The 18,573-nt window shown below is 41.7% G+C and overlaps 1 protein-coding gene across 4 annotated transcripts in view; it reads left to right on the top strand.

Moving 5' to 3' along the window:
- GRK3 (G protein-coupled receptor kinase 3) overlaps positions 1-18,573 on the top strand; it is a 131,842-nt gene that overhangs the window by 62,080 nt on the left and 51,189 nt on the right. For all 4 annotated transcript variants that reach the window (XM_053902229.1, XM_053902228.1, XM_053902231.1 and 1 more), the window contains 4 exons: positions 9,987-10,088; positions 12,313-12,387; positions 13,494-13,555; positions 17,483-17,534. In XM_053902229.1, the coding sequence (XP_053758204.1) occupies positions 9,987-10,088; positions 12,313-12,387; positions 13,494-13,555; positions 17,483-17,534 (291 nt within the window). The remainder of the gene's footprint in view (positions 1-9,986; positions 10,089-12,312; positions 12,388-13,493; positions 13,556-17,482; positions 17,535-18,573) is intronic.

Genomic DNA, 18,573 nt, shown 5'->3' with positions numbered 1-18,573 from the left:
AGCTGAAGAGATAGGCCAGGAGCTTCTGGAAGCCTCACTGAAATCTCCCACAGCCTTATGGCGCTGTATTGAAATATGGACCTGCGGTAGCAGGAGTCTGAAAACAGAACCGGCAAGAGATGAAAACCCTATAGGGAGCGGTCGACTGACACTAAAGATCTGTAGCTACTTATCACGTGGGGCAGCCACTGATTTCCAGACTCTTGTCTGATGGTCCAGGTTTGGCCCCAGGCAGACGGCTGCTTCTGGGAGACAGAGAAGCCAGAAGAGGTTTCTGGGGCTAGAATAACAAACAAATGAGACTGGAGGAGCCCCAAACATGTGATTACTCTCCCTGTCGAGATTTATGTCAAGGTTTGAGGCCGGGTGGGACAGGAGGCCAAAGACCTATCTGAAAACTTTGTATGGGCAGGACTGAATCTAGTGCTGACAAAGACTTCTCACTGAACTCCATGGAGAGCCATGCCTTGGGAATAGGGGCAAACCAGAGGTGACGGGGGTCCTACAAAAATGGAGACCCAGCCCAGCCCCATCCCATATTGGGTGATGAGTCCTCTCCCCACCTGTGTAACAGAGTACACGTGGAACCCTCTGTGTCCTGTTTTTGCAGGTGGAAGATAATATAGAGAGACCCTACAGTATTCAGCGCACAGTAAAAAATTATTGAACATCTAAGATACAAGATCATATGACCCAGAAAGTAATAGAAGCAGACTGACAGGAGACTCAGATAGTGAGTCTTCTCAGATACTGAGCTAACAAGTACTTAAAAAATAACTAAATAACATGTTTAAGACAATAGAGGAAAAGAAGAAAAAATGGAGGAATAGTGAATCTCAGATCAATTTATTATGAAGAACGAAATGGATATTCTAGAACATCTAATTTCAAATATTCTAGAGTATTAGGTAGAATACATAATATGTGGAACATTCTAGAATATTATGTAGAATACATATTCTAGAATGTTATGTAGAATACACAATATGTAGAATATTCTAAAATGTTGTGTAGAATCCATATTCTAGAATATTATGTAGAATACATAATATGTAGGATATAATATTCTAGAATATTTGAAATTAGAACCTAATAACTGGAATCAATAGCAGGTTGGTTACAATGTAAGGCAGGATTAATACATAGGGAGGCAGGTCTGTAGATAATCTCACACTAAAACACAGAAAAGAAAGAATATAGAAAAGAAAAAGATAAGGACATTAAAGACATGTGGGACATGGTTAAAAGGTCTAACATATGTAGAATTGTAATCCCAGAAGGAGAAGAGAGAGGGGATGGGGCAGAAACAATATTTGAAGAGATAATACTGAGAGGTTTACAAAATGATGAAAGGCAGCTACTTACAGATTCAAGGTACTTAGAACCCTGAGCAGAAGGGCTACAAAGGAAACCTATCTTTGCACATCAATGTAACACATGGAAACCTGTGACAAGGGGAAACTCTTAGAAGCAACCAGAGGGTGGAAAAAGACACATTATTTTTAAAAGAGCAATAAATAATAGACTGTGACATCTTAAAACAAATGATTAAAACAGCACAACAAAAAACCAGGCAGTGAAGTGCCCATCTAAGTAATGAAAGAAAAAAAAAAGAAAACCTAGAATTCTATTCCCAGCAAAAATTTCCTTCAAAATGAGGGTGAAATAAAGATATTTTCAGAGAAAAACTAAGGGAATTTTGTCAGCCCTGGACCTGCATTGCAACAAATACTAAAAAGAGATACTTCCGGCAGAAGGAAAATAATCCCAGATGGAAATTCAGGAAGGAATGAGGTCATCATGAAGGGTGACATCTATGTAAAATATAAATGAATGTTAACCATGCAAAATAATAGAGCTTTTAGATTTTAAAATATATATAAAACTGAAATATATGATAGCACAAAAAGCAAGAGAGGGGTTAAAGAAGTTAAAGTGTTTTAAGATCCTAGGATTATTGGAAGGTGGGTGGATAGTAAAAGTAATAATTTGCATTGACTGGTAATCAGTTAAGAATACATATTGTAATCTCTAAGACAGCTCTTATAAGAATAAAAAGTATATATCTAACAAGTTGAAAGAGAGAAAATGGAATAAGACAATAGTGGATTCATAAAAAAGGGAAAAAGGAATAAAAGAAGGACATAAACTAGATAGGTCAAATTGAAAACAAAGAATAAGATGGTAGCCATAAAACCGTCTGCATAAGTAATTACATTTAATGTAAATGGACTAAATACTCCCAAGTAAAAGTCTAAGTTTGCCTTCCTGGATAAATAACCGGAACTTTATTATATACTGCTTACAAGTGTACTAGAAACAGAAGGATGGAAGGGGACGCACAGATACAAATACCAACCAAAGCAAAGCTGGTACAGGCCAAATATTTGGTAAATGCTACTTGGAGCTAGAGATTATTTCATAACGATAAAGGGGTCAGGATTACGATCTTAACCTTCTTGGGTACAAATAATGCTAACTTCAAAATATATAAAGCCGAAATTGACAGACCTAAAATAAGACAAGTCTACATTCTTAGTGAGAGATGTTAGCATACACTCCTCAAGAGTTTATAGAACAGACAGACAAAAAATTAGTAAGGATATAGAAGATCTTAATAAAGGGATGAATAAACTTGACCTAAGTGACGTATATAGAATGAAGCACCCAGCGGAAATAGAATTTGCCTTCTTTAAAGTACACATGGAAGATTTATCAAAAGAAATTATTTGCTGGGCCCTAAAGAAAACTCCTGCAGATTTCCAGATCAAAATTGTTCTGAGTGTTTTCTGACCGCAGTGGAATTAAACTCAAATTTAATAACAGAGTTTACTAAGAAATCCTTGACTTCTTGGAAGTGAATACATTTGTAAGTAATTTATGAGTCAAAGAAGAAATTAGAACAGTAATAGGAAATATTTTAAATTAAAATATATATTAAAAAGGACATATGTATCCTATCCTCAAGCATTTTAGGACTCCTTTGTAATCTTTGTACAAGTTTGAAAATTGGAGGAATATTCTTTTCTTCCTGGATCATATATAAAGCTTGAAATTTTTTTATATATATACTTGAGAACTTGATATTTTAAAAATTATATTAATGTATTTCCAGGGAGAATGGTCAAATGATGATGTACATTTAGCATCATATAAAAAAATAAGGCAAATCAGAAGGATATTACTCACTATGCTGTAACTTTTGTTATTTTAATCTGAATTCTAATCTGGATGAGTATCACAGCATCATCTGTCAGAGATTTCTTTTTCTGTTCTTAAAAGCCTCACCTCTCCAGTTTCAGCAAGTACTAAATCACCTTGTCAAATACAGGGAGATCTTTAACACATAACTTTTGCGAGGTTGAAACGTGGGCAGTCTACTTGGGTTACTTCTTGAGCACTTCTTGCCAGTATGGCGGTGAGTACTGCAGATGTGTTTCAATTTGAGCTTTTAAACATTGGAATTTCTCTGGTTGGTGTGCTTCCAGCTCTTCACTCCTGTCTTCTTGTTTGGTGCACAATGGATCTAACTTACCAGATGATCGCTTTGGAGGATAACTCTTCAAAGCTCCTCAGGAGCTTGCTCTATATTCTTTTATTGAAGATACCATCCAGTCATGGGGCTTCAAATAGAGGTTTCTAAATTAGTACAGCCTTTAAGCACTGAGGTTATCAATAATTCCTCTCTGTGCCCTTGGTTTTATCAGTCTGATGATTTCTGGAGGCCGTTGTATGACCCCAATCCCTAGAAGACTCTTTTTTGTCAGATATCTTGCAATGTATATTTTATATGTTGTACTTCCATTTTCTTGGGTCCCCAGACTTTTCGTGGCTATCCATTTCCAGCATGTTTAAGGCCTCATAACTTATCCTGACATTCACATATCTCTATATTAGTTATTACTTACCTTCCTACCTCTCTGTCTTTATCTTTCACTACCTTCTTATGTAGAACTTCCACTAACCATAGAGCGCATTCTTTTTTTTCTTTACTTATGTCCTTCCTCCAGCCTAGAATGCTGCTTGCCTTCCCTAGCTTCTGTTAAAGTCTAGCTCACTTTACGTATTTGCTAACAAGTCTCTCTGGACAGCTAGCCCCATCTTCCATGATTGCTTACATCTTCGATTCCCATGTCATTTGTTGTCTGTAATGCTCTGTGATACTTAATCTATGCCTGCTTGTTCTGCGTGTGTAATTGGCATTCATCGTCATCTGTATCTGACTCATAGAAGGCCTAGCAAGGCTCTAGGTATAGCTGCGCCTCTCACTTGCTGTGGGATGTGGGGCCAGTCGTTGAGCCATCTCTGAAGCATCTACGTTTCAGACCTGGAGCTTATAAATGTGAAGGGTACACTGTTTCTGTACTTGAGGAGCACACAGTATGGATGCTTCATATTTGAGCTTCAGTTACCTCATCTGTGAAACGAGGTTACCGATCATCACCTGCTGCTTCACAGGCTGATTGTGAGGCTCAGATAAGTTGCTGGATGGACAGTTGCTTTCTAAACCGTATCTGTAACATGCTGTTTACGGGAGGCTGTAACTTAGTGGTTGAGAGCACCAGCTCTAAATTCAGCCCACCTAAGTTTGGCTTTAGACTCCACCAGTTTCTGACTATGTAAACTTGGGCAGTCGATTTCTAGCTTACCTACCTGGGTGTCCTCAGCTAAGATTTAGGGCGGTGGCAGTGCCTGTCTGTGACTGCAGGACACTAGAACATTGCCTGACGCATAGTTACTGCTCAGTGTGTTGGTTCTGCTTCCTTGTTCCAGTGAGATTTGGAGGCAGCTTATTAAAATATGTAAATATACCTAGATTTAGAAATAAATTATGGAGAACAGAGAATAAATATAAGATCAGAGGCAAAGTTAATCCGTAGACTTTTCTTCATTCAACCAGTATACGTCAGCCGCCAGTGCCAGGCATTGCTTGGATGAGCAAGACAAAGCCCTTGCTCCCCCTTGAGCTTCTATTCTGGTCGAGAGAAACAGACAATAAACAAGCAATAAATAACAGGAAATGTATCAGGAAGTAATAACTGCTATGCAGTGACTCAGAACAGACTCAGAACTGAATGTGAGGTACTGTGACTTGGGGGCCACTTTACACTGATGGGTGAAAGACTGACTCTTTGAAGAGTGGGCATGGAAACTGAGATTTGATTGACAAGGAGGCTAGTCTTTTGGAGATGGGAGCAGGGGGAGGAGAGAGAGCATTTTAGGCTAAACGGGGCTAAGACATAGCCCCTCATGTGGTGGGAAAGAACTTGGCATGTTTGAGGAACTGAAATTAGACCACCATGGTATGTTCATAGTGGATTAGAGGAGTGGGGTAGTGTGAGATAAGATGAGGTTGAGGAGGGAGATGGGGTTGGGGGCCAGAGTAACAAATTCAGATTTTATTCTAAAGCCCATGGAAAATTTAAGATGGGAGTGTTAACTGAATATTCTCTAAATATCAATTAACATTAAGGGGGTTGATAGGACAGACCTTCTGCATCTTTACTGAGTTTTTAAATTATTTTTTTTAAGTTTATTTATTTATTTTGAGAGGGAGAGAGAGCACGAGCAGGGGAGAGGCAGAGAGAGAGAATCCCAAGCTATCAGCACAGAGCCAGACTCAGGGCTTGAACTCATGTACCCATGAGATCATGACCTGAGCTGAAATGGAGTCGGACACTTAACTGAGTGAGCCACCCCAGTGCCCCTCTTTCCTGATTTTAGATCTAGTTGTTCTATCAGTTGCTGAGAGAAGGGTGATAAAAATCTCCCAACTCTGTAGAATTGTCTATTCTTTTTCTCGTCATTTTTAAAATGTATTTGGAAGCTCTGTTATTAGGTGCATATGTGTTTATGATGTTATGTGTTTTCCTATGAAATGTCCCTCCTCATTGCCGGTCATAGTCTTGGTCTTATAGACGACTTCACTGGATATTAATGTAGCCATTCAGTCTCTTTATGCTTCCTGTTTTCATGATACATCTTTCCCCTTCTACTTCCAACCAGTGTTTTTATATATTAAGTGTGTTTCATTGAGACAAATATAAAAATATCTTGCTCAGCACCCCCTCCCCCATTTCTGACAATCTGTATTTTAATGGAGTAATTTTAGATATTTTGTTTATCCTTTGTAGAGTTTGCTGACTTTCTTGAAATCTGTAAATTTATTATCTTTCATCAAATCTGGTAAAATTTGGACCATTACTCTTAAAGCATTTTTTTTACCTAGTCTCCATGCCCAGGGCAGAGCCCAACATGGGGTTTGAACTCACAACCCTAAGATCAAGACCTGAGCTGAGCTCAAGAGCCAGATACTTGGGGTGCTTGGGTGGCTCAACTGGTTGAGCATCCAACTTCAGCTTAGGTCACGATCTCACAGTCTGTGAGTTTGAGCCCTGCATCGGGCTGTGTGCCGACAGCTCGGAGCCTGGAGCCTGCTTCAGATTCTGTGTCTCCTTCTCTCTCTGCCTCTCCCCTGCTTGCACTCTGTCTCTCTCTGTCTCTCTCTCTCTCTCAAAAATAAATAAACTAACAAAAGAAGTTGGATGCTTAACTGACTGTGCTACCCTGGCACCCCTTAAAGCATTTTTTCTACCTCAAGCTCTCTTTCCCCTCTTTCTGGGATTCCAACTATATGTATATTTGATTTTTGGATATTATACTGAATATCACTGCTGCCCTATTCAGTGTTTTTCCCCAAATATTTTTTCTTTCTGTGGGGGTAATTTCTATGGATCTTTCTTCAAATTCATCAACTCTTTTGGCATCTCTGTTATGTCCATCCATTGAAGGTTTTATTTCAAATGTGTTTTTTAGTCTTAAAATTGCCATTTGGTTTTTCCCATAGTTAATATGTTTCTTCTGCTATTTCCTATCTTTTTATTCATTATATGTATATTTTCTGTTACATCTTTGAAGTATAGTTATAAAGCTGCATCAAATCCTTGTCTGATAATTCCGACACCAGAGTAATCTCAGAATGGTCTTCGTTTATGGTCTGTTCTCTTAGAGTGTGTGGGCCACATTTTCCTGTTTCTTGGTATGTAGAATAATTTGTTTTCTTATTTTTATTTTACTTTATTTTCGAGAGAGAGAGAGAGAGAGCATGAATTGGGGAGAGGGGCAGAGGGAAAGAGAGAGAGAATCCTAAGCAGACTCCACACCCAGCGTGGAGCCCACCATGGGGCTCAATCCCCCAACCCTCAGATCATGACCTGAGCCAAAATCAATAGTCACTCAACCGACTGAGCCACCCAGGTTTCCCGATGTGTAGGATAGTTTTGGACTGTGTTTTGTACATTGGGATTGATATATTATAGATATGTACTCTAAATTCTGTACGCTTCTTGAAAGGGTAGTGATTTTTTGTTTTAGCAATTAACTTGAACTCAGTTTTCAAAAGCTCTGTCTTATGAGTAATAGCCGAATCTTGTCCAATTCTTGTAGCCTTATCTGGACTGCTTTGGACCTGCCATGCTTGCAGGTCATTATAGGGTCCAACAGAGATCTTGGCAGTTTTTACACACAGAATTTCGGAGCTCCCTCTCTCTCGCTGTTTATTTTCGAGAATATCCTCTCCTACTTGCCAGCTTCTGTTTGGTGCTCCTTCCCGGTTATGTTTGTACTTTTGATCCCTCACGAAGGTGAGCGTATAGTATAGTGTAGAATGTGTAGTTGTTGCGGAAGCCATCAGTGGCTTTACAAGGCCATCTCAACGGAATGGTAGTAAGAAAGTGGAGCTGGGGACCAGAAGTTGCTTGCCCTTAGGGTTCTGGTTATTGAGGCTGCATGTTCAGCCGTGAACTTTGTAAGCACCCAGGCAGAACGGGACCACACGATCAGTGAACGTTCGTCATCGATGACCACCACACTTCTTGCCTGCGCGAGGGGAGACTTTTCACCTTGAACTCAGGCCTCTGCCTGCTCAGGTTACCTGGTCAACCTAACTGCCCCAGTTAGAGGTGTGGCATTTTCCATACATAGGCTACAATAAGATCATCCTGGCTAGATTGACAGATAGTTGACTGCATGTTCTCTAGTTAGTGGTCCTCCTGATAATAGAAAGTGAATTTTGGATTACAGCCACAGACACTTGAGGCTCTTACTTTGCCTACTGAGAGTTACCTTTTCTGTTGTTCAGGTTGGGAGTTCATGAGCTACAAGCTCTTAATAAAGCTAGTATTGTGGTTCAGCATATCATTTGCCCAAGAAACAAGAATGTTCCATGTGGTCGGATTGCTACAGTTCATGGAAAACTTCCCATGGCATCAGCATTTGTTTAAACAGGTGTCAACTTGCTTTTGAGGCCCCCAGGAACATAGACTTATATTTCATTACATTAGTTATCTAGGATAATAATTCCATGAAGGCTTATAATTTCTTGAGTTCATTTACTTGTTTAGGCAGAAATGTTTCCGTGAACCTCTTCTATCCCAGAATTCTGCACTGACCTATGGACCTACCTAATATTACAACAACAAAAGTAATCAACCAAGCCAGATCCTCTGTTTGTTTTCTGACTCTACTTCGGATTTTGGTGTCTGGTTTCCGTTGCCTCACAGCTGCCATATTTGCATCCAGTATGGTATTTGAACTCCTTAGACTTGTTTTTCTGAACTGACTCACAGTTGTTAAGCCCGGATTCTTTGGCTACGCCAACATTGCTGGGTTGCTGCTTCATTCGAACAGTCTTTTCTGGTTGGGTGGGGGTATAACCTACCCCAGTCCGCCTTCCTTCAAGGGAGACTTTATTGTCTGTTCCAACAAGACTCCATTCTAAGCCCTGGCAGTCACAGACTTGTGAATCCCAGCCACCTCGTTGTAACACTGGTGGTATTTCAGGATAATAAGATGACCCCAGTCATTTCTCTGGGTGTCAACCAGCTGGTTCTCATCCGGGACCTCAGTATTTCACACACACACCCACTCCCTGCCAGCTGTGCCCCGTCTTTATCGGAAATTCTCCTAGGATTTACTGGTTTTGATTTCAAAATTATCTAACCCAGCCTATCCTGTAAAAAGGTAACTTTCATTTCTGTTCTGTCATCCCGGAATAAAGAACTCTCAGATACTGTGAAAGGTCCATGTAAACAACTGTCTGTCTGTTGAAAACGCTTTGTTCCCAAAAGTAAGTCATACATAGCAATTAATGATTATATTGAAGATCTTTGCTGCAGTCTTCCTGCTAACTCCGTATTTCATTTGTGCTCTCGTTCCCTGTCTTTTGGATTAGAAGTATTTCTGTAAATAAATAAAAGCAACTCCTCTGATGCAGGAGCTTCTGTTATCAGATTGGAGTGATTGGGGCCATTTTCGACATAAGGCAAGTGTTTCTAAAGCATATTTTTATTATTTGGCCTATCCTCACCATTCCGATTAGCTTCCCTGTATAGACTGTTTGAAGGCACCTGTCTGTTAACACTTTATTGTGCAGCTGAGGCTCAAACCTGAAAAACCAATGCTTGCTTCTGTGGGTCAATGCCTTTCTAAAACATTCAATTGGTTTTTTAAAAAAAATCTCTTTGCAGGAATTGTGACAATACATATATATATATTTTTTTTCTTTTGTTTTGTAATGCCATAGCTGAGTGAGAACGACCCCCGTCATAAGTCTTAGAACTGAATTACAGCCAGATTTAAATGGGTTTTGCTCTGGAAAGGAGAATTGGCAAGGATGAATGGTCCCGGGCTGGTATATTGTAAGATAATTGTAACCATGGCAATATTTGTTTCCTGATATTGTGCTTCTAAATTTAAGTGATGGGGTTCATCATAGGAAAAAACTCATTTGTATGTTTCAAGTTGCATTTAAATGATCCCAACTTCATTCTTCTAACATTAGAAGTGGTTGTTTCTGGTAGAGTAGCGGGTTCAGCAATTTGCCTTAATCTCCTGTGGAAGTGGTTTTTCCCGGGCAAGTAATATCTTTTAATAAAGCGAGTTTTCTGGGAAGACGTACCTAACCATGCTCACTTTGAAAAATCTAGATAAAAGAATACGAGAAGCTTGAGAATGAAGAAGACCGCCTTTTCAGGAGCCGGCAAATTTATGACAAGTACATCATGAAGGAGCTGCTGTCTTGTTCGCATGTAAGTCTTTCTTTGTGTCCTGTTCCTCCAGGATGGGTAGGGGACAGCTTGCAGAGTTCCCAGAGAGAAACCCAAATGGGAGGAAGAAGTTTAAAAATCGAACAGGAGTCCCCGGGGATGGGACCTGTCTCTTCTCTTCTGTCATTTGTCTCCTGGTAACCCTGATACAGAGCTGTTGCTTTGTCTCCTCCGAGTGTATTTCCGAAAGCAGATCTTTCACGGCGAAGAAGAACGAGGCAAATAACATTGACAGCTCCTTCAGCTCAGCGGAAGAAAGGGCTGGTCTCAGTTCTAGACTTTCTAAAGGAAATTAAGCTTTATTGTTGTTAGTGTGGCTCTCCTTTAAATAATTAGGCTAATCAAATATTGATCAACATAAATTTTAAATGGTTTCGTGGATTCATGAGGAAGAGCATAATTATTACGTTAATTTTATTAATAGCTAAATAGACAGTGGAAATATCCCCCCCCTCCCCCAGTGTAAATCAGATAAATAATCCATTCGGTCATTGCGATAAACTAGGTTCTTAGGAAACTATTCCACCAGGAGTGAGTGGAATAATTAGTAATAAAAATTTATCACATGGGCCGCCTGGGTGGTTCAGTCGGTTAAGCATCCGACTTCAGCTTAGGTCACTATCTCGCTGTTGGTGAGTTCGAGCCCGGCGTCGGACTCTGTGCTGACGGCTCGGGGCCGGGAGCCTGCTTCGGATTCTGTGTCTCCCTCTCTCTCTGTCCCTCCCCTGCTCGTACTGTCTCTCTGTCTCTCAAAAAATGAATAAATGTTAAATTTTTTTTTTTTTTTTTACCATGTAATGTCTCCGAGAGAGTTTTCTAAAGGAGTGGCCCCATGGTTCTGGCCTGCTGTGTCCAGTACAGGAGCCACAGGTGGCTGTGTAAACTCCATTAAAATCCAATGGAGTTAAAAATTTAACTTCTCAGTGCCTCATGAGCCACATTCAAGTGCTCAATAGCCACACGTGGCTGGTGGCTCCAGTATTGGACAGCACAGGTTCACACCATTGCCGCCATTGCAGAAAGTTCCAGCAGACGGCACTGGCCAGGATCATGGTTTATTTTGGTGCCTCTGTATTTATTGTGCCATTCACTGTCTTAACTGACATGTGAATAACTGTGGCTAAAGGTGGCACCTCTTGTGGCATGCATTTCTTTTTGTTTTTTAATGTTTATTTATTTATTTTGAGAGAGAGAGAGCATGCGCGAACAGGGGAGGGGCAGAGAGAGGGAGAGAGAGAGAGAGAGAGAGAGAGAGAGAGAGAGAGAGAGAATCCCAAGCAGCCTCCGTGCTGTCAGCGCAGAGCCCGATATGGGGCTCGAACTCACAAACCACGGCATCATGACCCGAGCCCAAATCAAGAGCCAGTGGGCTTAACCAACTGAGCCACCCAGGCGCCCCATAGTAGACAGGAATCCTGAGCTGGAGCTAAACGGTCGATGCTCTGTGCCTTGCTACCTTGCCAGAGAATGGCTGAACCTTGGAAGATGCCGGATGTTCTGTGGGGATGCCTCGGAAATTAGTTGTCATGTAGCTCAGCAATTCAGGTTTTTTGCCAGTATAACGTGCGTGTGAAGCTTTCCTTCTTAGGGTGCATTATTAAAGAAGATGTAATTGGAAGTTTGGGGGGAGAATAGAATGTGTACTTCTTGTTGGTGTAGGCTTTATTCTTCCAGAGCCAGTTCCCCTCTGCCATGGTCACGGCAAGACTTCCCTTAACCTCCAGCCCTCTACCACCCTGGATTAGCTTTGTAGTCCTGACGTTTAACTCTTACGTGTATTTTCACGCATTTGTTTGGTCTTATCTAGTAGAATTTGTATGTTCTCAGGACCCTCATTATTAGCTAATTAAGGGATATATGCATTTAATAAAGTGATCGTAAGCTTCTTTACACTTTTTTTTTTTACATCACAGTTAATCTTAAATTTCTTGTGGGACTAGATATGTCGGTCAGGTGCCCCATGCTCATCATCCTTCTCGACACGGCATCTAAGAATTCTAGAAGCTCAGAGGGACAAGCATCTGTTTGGATTGCCCATAAATATCCAACTGATTTCTAAAGAATGCATGTCAACATAACTACCATAGGTTCCTGCCTAGTAATTGTGTTAAATTATATGTTGTGGTATTGTGTAACATAGGTTTATGTTTTATATTTGTGGAAAAAAAATAACTGTTTTCTGATTTTTTTTTTCTTAACAAAAAAGCCGTTCTCAAAGCAAGCTGTAGAACATGTACAAAGTCACCTATCCAAGAAACAAGTGACATCCACTCTTTTCCAGGTAAGGCAAAAGTACTTCAAAATACATACAGCTGACCCTTGAACTACATAGGGAATAGGGGCACTGACCCCCTGTAGTCGAAAATCCACTTATAACATTTGATTCCCACCCTCAAACTTTACTGATGGCCTGTTATTGACCAGGAGTCTTACTGGTCACATAAACAGTTGATTAACGCCTACTTTGTATGTTATATATATTCTATTCTGTATTTTTATAATAAGCTAGAGAAAAGAAAACATTAAGAAAATTATAAGGAAAATGCATTTACAATATTGTACTGTAAGAAATCAATGTATAAGTGGACCTGTGTGGTTCAGACTCCTGTTATACAAGGGTCCCCTGCAGATTGTTCTCTGTAAAGGGACATGCACTGCACAAATGAGCCAGGAGCCCTTAATCTTGGTCTAGCCATGAATTTGCTCAGAGACCATGGGATAGCACCTGCCCGCAGTGCCCCAGCCTCCGTATGTGCAAAATGAGGAGAGAGATTAACTCTTCCCCATGGTTGTCTTTATCTCTATGATTATGTGAGGTAGAAAGTCAATAAGTAAAAGAGCTAATTACAAAAAACCCATTTACTCCATGGATCCATTAGCTTTTAGTCTTTAAAACTCAGTATCGATGCTGAGTAGCAACACTTATTAATTAACGAAATGTGCTGTGTAACTTCCAGAGACCAGTGCAGCATGAAAGACATGGGCCCCTTGGTCAGAAATTAAGAATTTCAAGATGGCGATAGCAGGGCCCCAAACCACGCAGTGGGCCCTTTTGGGTGCCAGCCCGATGGGGCTGCATGGGTCACACACCCGGAAAACCAACTCTGGTCACCCGGGAAGCCTCTGTGACTTTCCAGGAACCATGCCAGGCCGTAAGGATTCGGTGGCAAACAGGACAGACCTGTCCTTACCTTCCCGGAACGAGCAGTTGAATAGTGCAGATAACTGTTAAGTAAATAATCACGGTGATGAATCTGTTATTGAAAACGGGGCAAGCACCGACAAGGGCAAGTGGAAGAGTGGGAACTCCCACCAGTCCGAGTCTCATCAGTTTGTGTTATGGGTTCCTATTTATGCAGTGTGGAATTTCTTTTCCATCCTTTCCAGCCCTACATAGAAGAAATTTGTGAAAGTCTTCGAGGCAACATTTTCCAAAAATTTATGGAAAGGTATGAAACTTCACGTATATGCCTGACATTTCTGGGGTGGATACTTGCTAGGACGTTATTTTAACACATTAATATATATATAAAATCTTGTATAGGTGTATCTCCTTTTACCCAGTGAGCTCTGTCCTTATTAAAATGTGTGCAGATTTGTTCATTTGACAAGTACTTAACTGAGCACGTACTATGTGCCAGGCTTAGCCTTAGACTGTTACCTCAGTAGTTTAAAGTATTATTTAGGATTCACATATCTTAATGTCTCTTCATTTTGAATCTCTTTAGCTTCAAAATGGTCTAAAGTTTAAATAGACTATGGAACCACAACATTAAAAGTAGCTTATTGGGCCACCTTTGCTAATGCAAGCCCTGTTCTGTTAACCTCATTCCTTGGTTTGCACTTTGAGATCCTGCCCCCGAAAGTGGATCAGGCCTGCACTTGATTCCTCATGTGATGGAACTGAAGGGTCCAGGCAGACGTCTGTGCTCATATACGTTATTACGATCCCTGCTAAATATGTTCCCTTTGAGTGACTCAGACTATACGTGTGTGCTTGTCCTACAAAACCCTGAACGCATTCAGTGCTGCCTGCAAAAGTGCCCTTTCAGGCACCCAGCAGTCGGGCAAACAGCAGGATTTCGAGTATTCCTCTGTGAACAGGCACCGCTGGAATTGGGGCTTTTCTGAAACCGAATCTGCATTCGCACAGACCGTGCTCCTCTCCACAGACTCGGCTAATTTCTCGACAATCGACATGATGATTGTGTCTCAGGGCTGGAGCAGCCCCGCAGCTGTTCCATAATTGCCCTTTAAAAACAAATGCTTCTTCACGGCGGTTTTTTGCTCCCCCCCTCCCCATAGTCTCTGAACTAAAGTAATTAAACAAAACAAAACAAAACAAAAAACGTGGTGGTGTGATTCCACTAGAGTTCAAGAGACAATTTTATCCTGGAGTAGAGTCAGTACTTGGGGGAAGCGAATATGCATACAAATGATTATTACACTTCTCTGAGCAGGAGCAGAGACTTTGCTAGAAAGCAAGTAGTTCACACCGAGGGGCTAGGCTGGCTGGGTTTCAGCGGGAGGCCTGCCCGCGCTGTCTCCATCTCCGTTGGTTCGAAAATCTGACCTTTCCCACTCTTGGGTCGGCTGAGAGCTTTTAAGTGATCCTTGGGGCAGAGGGGAAAAACAGGGGTGGGCATAAAAGTCGGAGGGGGGGGCGTCCTGTAGCTCTTTGCTCTTAGGTTGTTTCATGAGCCACCAGGCCAGCCTGCCTGTCACTTTTCTCCCCGCTGGTCAAGCCTTTGGCTCTTAGTGCAACCCCCCCCCCCCCCCACACACACCAGCTGTTTGCATTTACACACACGCACACACACACACACACACACACACACACACACACACACAGACACACCCCAGCTGTTTGCGCTTTAGGCCAGCGCGTGTACTGGATTTTCTGAAATCATCTTTTCTGAAACTATTCACCGTATCATGTAAATGCTTTTTAAAAGCGAATTTCTTCATTTTTACACCGCCCTGGGTTCTTTTTATGTGACCACAGTCTCAAATGAGAATGTAAAAACTCCATTGTCAGACCTAGAGTTTCGTGTTTGGGTTTTGAAAAGCGTGGGCACTCCATAAATAGAACCTTGTAGCCTTCGGCCTCAGCGGGACTGGCCACACTCCCCGAGGGTCTCACGGTGAAGGCGGTCTCTCAAGGGCCTGCACTGCAGCCTGGTAATAATGAGGAAATCTTCAGCAGTGCCTTGGCCGGTCTGTGCCTTCACTTGAAGCAGGCAGGGCCCCAGGGCTAAGTTCCAGGCGGGGCTGAGTCTGGGATGTGAGCTTCCGTCAGGCAGTGAACTTCAATTGCCCAGCAGTCTTAAGCCCGAGTCACAGATTGGGGTTAAAAATGCTTAGCCTACACCCTGCCCGCACTGCACCCCGGTTGTTTTTGTATCTTTAACCTCTGCTCTTCCCTCTGGGGTGGCCATATGTCATCTGCAAGGGCGCTGGCTGTCAGGAGCCCTCTGTTGCCCAGGCTCTGCTCTGTCCTCAGCCCTAGTTCCTCTTCTGTCAGGAAGTGCCTGATTCCAGCTTTAGGTATTGACCAAAAATAGCACTCAAAGAACCTCCATGGACACATGACTGACCCCGGACACCCTGGGGGCTATCTGTACTTCCTAAAGAAGAGCTTGTTACAGCGAACCCATACCTCAAGGGCAAAATGTGAGTTTGAGGGTGTTCCTTTTTTTGGGGGGGTGTGTTCTTTTAGGGCAGGGTATGTGTTGGGATTTGGTTCCCTCTTCTCTTGGTCAGCAGGATGGTTCTCTCCCAGGTTGTTAATCTTCCCCAGCTGGTTCGCAAGTTTGTAAATCTTGTAAATTTTGTAAATCTCCAGATCACCGGCCCCTGTTGCCAGCTCTGAGTTCTAGAGTCCATGAGGGAAGGGAGTAGGTTTGCTGGTTGGACTCATCATGCTTTAAAAAAACCAAAACGTTTGAAATAACTCTCAGAAACTCTCCAAATATAATTTGACTAACCTCACAGAGATGATAGGGAGATCAGTGAAACACTCTGTAAGCTTCATTTTAGATTCATTGACAAAAGATGCCTCAGAATTGTAAAGAGTTCTTCTGCTTTTGATTTTCAACGTGATTATATTAGCCTCAGCAATATTTTTAAAAGATCCTAAGAAGGCATATTAAATGAAACCCCCAGGAAACTGGGATATTTAGATGCCTTAAGGCATTCTGTTACAGTGCTGATAATTCCTATACCATGCATTTCGTAAGTACTCTCTCCCTCCCCCCACCTCTCCCTTTCTCTCTCTCTTTCTCTCTCTCATTCATTCATTCATTCATTCATGCATTCAAAGAACCCTGGATACTGTGCCTGTGTAAGGAATTGTGCCAGGGGCTACGTGAAATCCAGCAGTCACCAAGAATATTCTTTGCCTTTGAGCTTTCAATCAAGAATGCAATTCATTTGAAAAAATGTTTTAAAACAAACCCCTTAGACGGCGTTGCTCATTAATTAATGAAAATCATGTCTGTATTAAAATAGGTGTGGGGATAGGTATTTTTCTTACTTCCTGGAAGAAAAATCTATTCATCACGCAGTTGAGTAAATTGTGGGAGCAAATCGGCTCAGTAGGACTTAGCGGATCTTGCGATTCTAGCCTGAGGGGCTTTTTCTCCTACAGCATCTGTGTCTTGGAGCAACAGTGCTGGGTCTGGGTTCAGGTCTGGCCCCACCACTCCTCTCACTGTGTGACCTTGGCCACGCCTGGGTCTCCTGTGCTGCGGAATGGGCATCTTCATCGACCAGGGCCTTGCACATGAAAAGCCCCATGGGGTGTCTGCTGTTCTTAGAATTCCTTACAAATACTAATTTTCTTGTCGCTTAGAGCGGCATGGTCGGGTATGGTAGCCACTAGCCACGTGTGACTCCTGAGCACTTGAAACGACCGGTGTGACGAGTGTGAATGGATATGGGCTCCAGGTGCAAAATACACACTTAAGTTTCAAAACCAAATGTAGGAACTAGGTTGTAGAATGCCTCGCTACTAATTTTATACCGATTACGTGTTGAAACGATAGTTTTTTTGCTGTACTGGGGTTCAAGAAGGTAACGGTATTCAGATTAAACTACCAGCGTGCCTCACGTTAGGCCTTCTCTTGGACGGTGCCGATTCAGATAAAGACGCAGTAACCACAGTTTAAGGGGAACACGCCGTCTTTCACCTGAATCGTAAAATAAAGCTGAAACATAAAATAAATGCTTTGCGAGAAACATGTTGGAAGAAAACATGCCTCTGGTCAGGAAGCAACACAGGTGTTCCGTCCGAGGTTGTCTGTTAACATTGCCCGGTCAACCCGACTCCTGTGACACGTGGCTCTTCAGTGACCATTATTATATTCTTTTTTTAGTGACAAGTTCACCCGATTTTGCCAGTGGAAAAACGTAGAATTAAACATCCATGTGAGTATCCTCTTAATTCTTCCCCCCCCCTTTTTTTTTAAATAAAAACTTCCTCTGGCTTAACTTCGTGAGAAAATACTTTATCCCGGAGCACACTCCCACGGGTAACGCGCCACTAACAGATGTCTCCCTTACAGCTTTAACGTAAGAAGAATTCATCCCCCCGTACCCGGTTTCGTAAACAGTTCGAGGTTTAATTCTCTTTTTTCCCATTCATATAAGGATGTGTTTATTTAGTTAAGAAAGGGTATTTTAAGCAGTGACTGACCCACAGAAATAGTAGTAAAAAATACAAGTCTCCTACAGAATGTGCTTCCCACATGCTCTTGTCTTTCGGCATCCTGGTAAAGACTCTCTTCTCTTATTATTAGGTCTAATCTTGTCATAAGAATGATGGCATCTCTTATCAGCCCAAGGTTTCATCTCCTTTTTTTTAATTTATTTTTTTTTTTAATATTTTTGAGAATGAGAAAAGCAGTCCTCAGAAACTGGCTACTTTCTAACACACATTTCCCGAAAGGCTCATCTGCTTCCAGCTTTCAACCTCAAGTTCTGGGGCATGCCCCCTGCTTCACTTTTAGAACCCTCCTTTTTTTTTTTTAATTTTTTTAATGTTTATTTATTTATTTATTATTTTTTTTTTTTGAGAAAGAGAGCACGAGTGGGGGTGGGGACAGAGAGAAAGGCAGACACAGAATCCGAAGCAGGCTCCAGACTCTGAGCCCTCAGCACAGAGCCTGACGCGGGGCTTGAACTCACAAACCCGAAGATCGTGACCTGAGCTATAGTCAGACGCTAAATCAGCTGAGCCACCCAGGTGCCCCATACCCTCGTTTCTTGATACAGCCTCTTTTACCTTCCCCTTCATGTCCATTTGTGAGTAAGAAAAAGAAATCATCAACTGGACTTTTTTTTTTTTTAACTTGAGGATACCATTGGGAGAAGCAGTTGTGTGTGTGTGTGTGTGTGTGTGTGTGTGTGTGTGGTTTTTTTTTTTTTTAATTCTTCTTTTTTTTTTTAAACTTCCCCTTTCTTTCAC

This window comes from Panthera pardus, unplaced genomic scaffold (assembly GCF_024362965.1).
Source record: "Panthera pardus isolate Hobbes unplaced genomic scaffold, ASM2436296v1 HiC_scaffold_15, whole genome shotgun sequence".
Taxonomy (NCBI): Eukaryota; Metazoa; Chordata; class Mammalia; order Carnivora; family Felidae; genus Panthera; species Panthera pardus.
The sequence above is the reverse complement of the archived record's forward strand: the minus strand, read 5'-3'. Positions and strand labels throughout refer to the sequence as shown.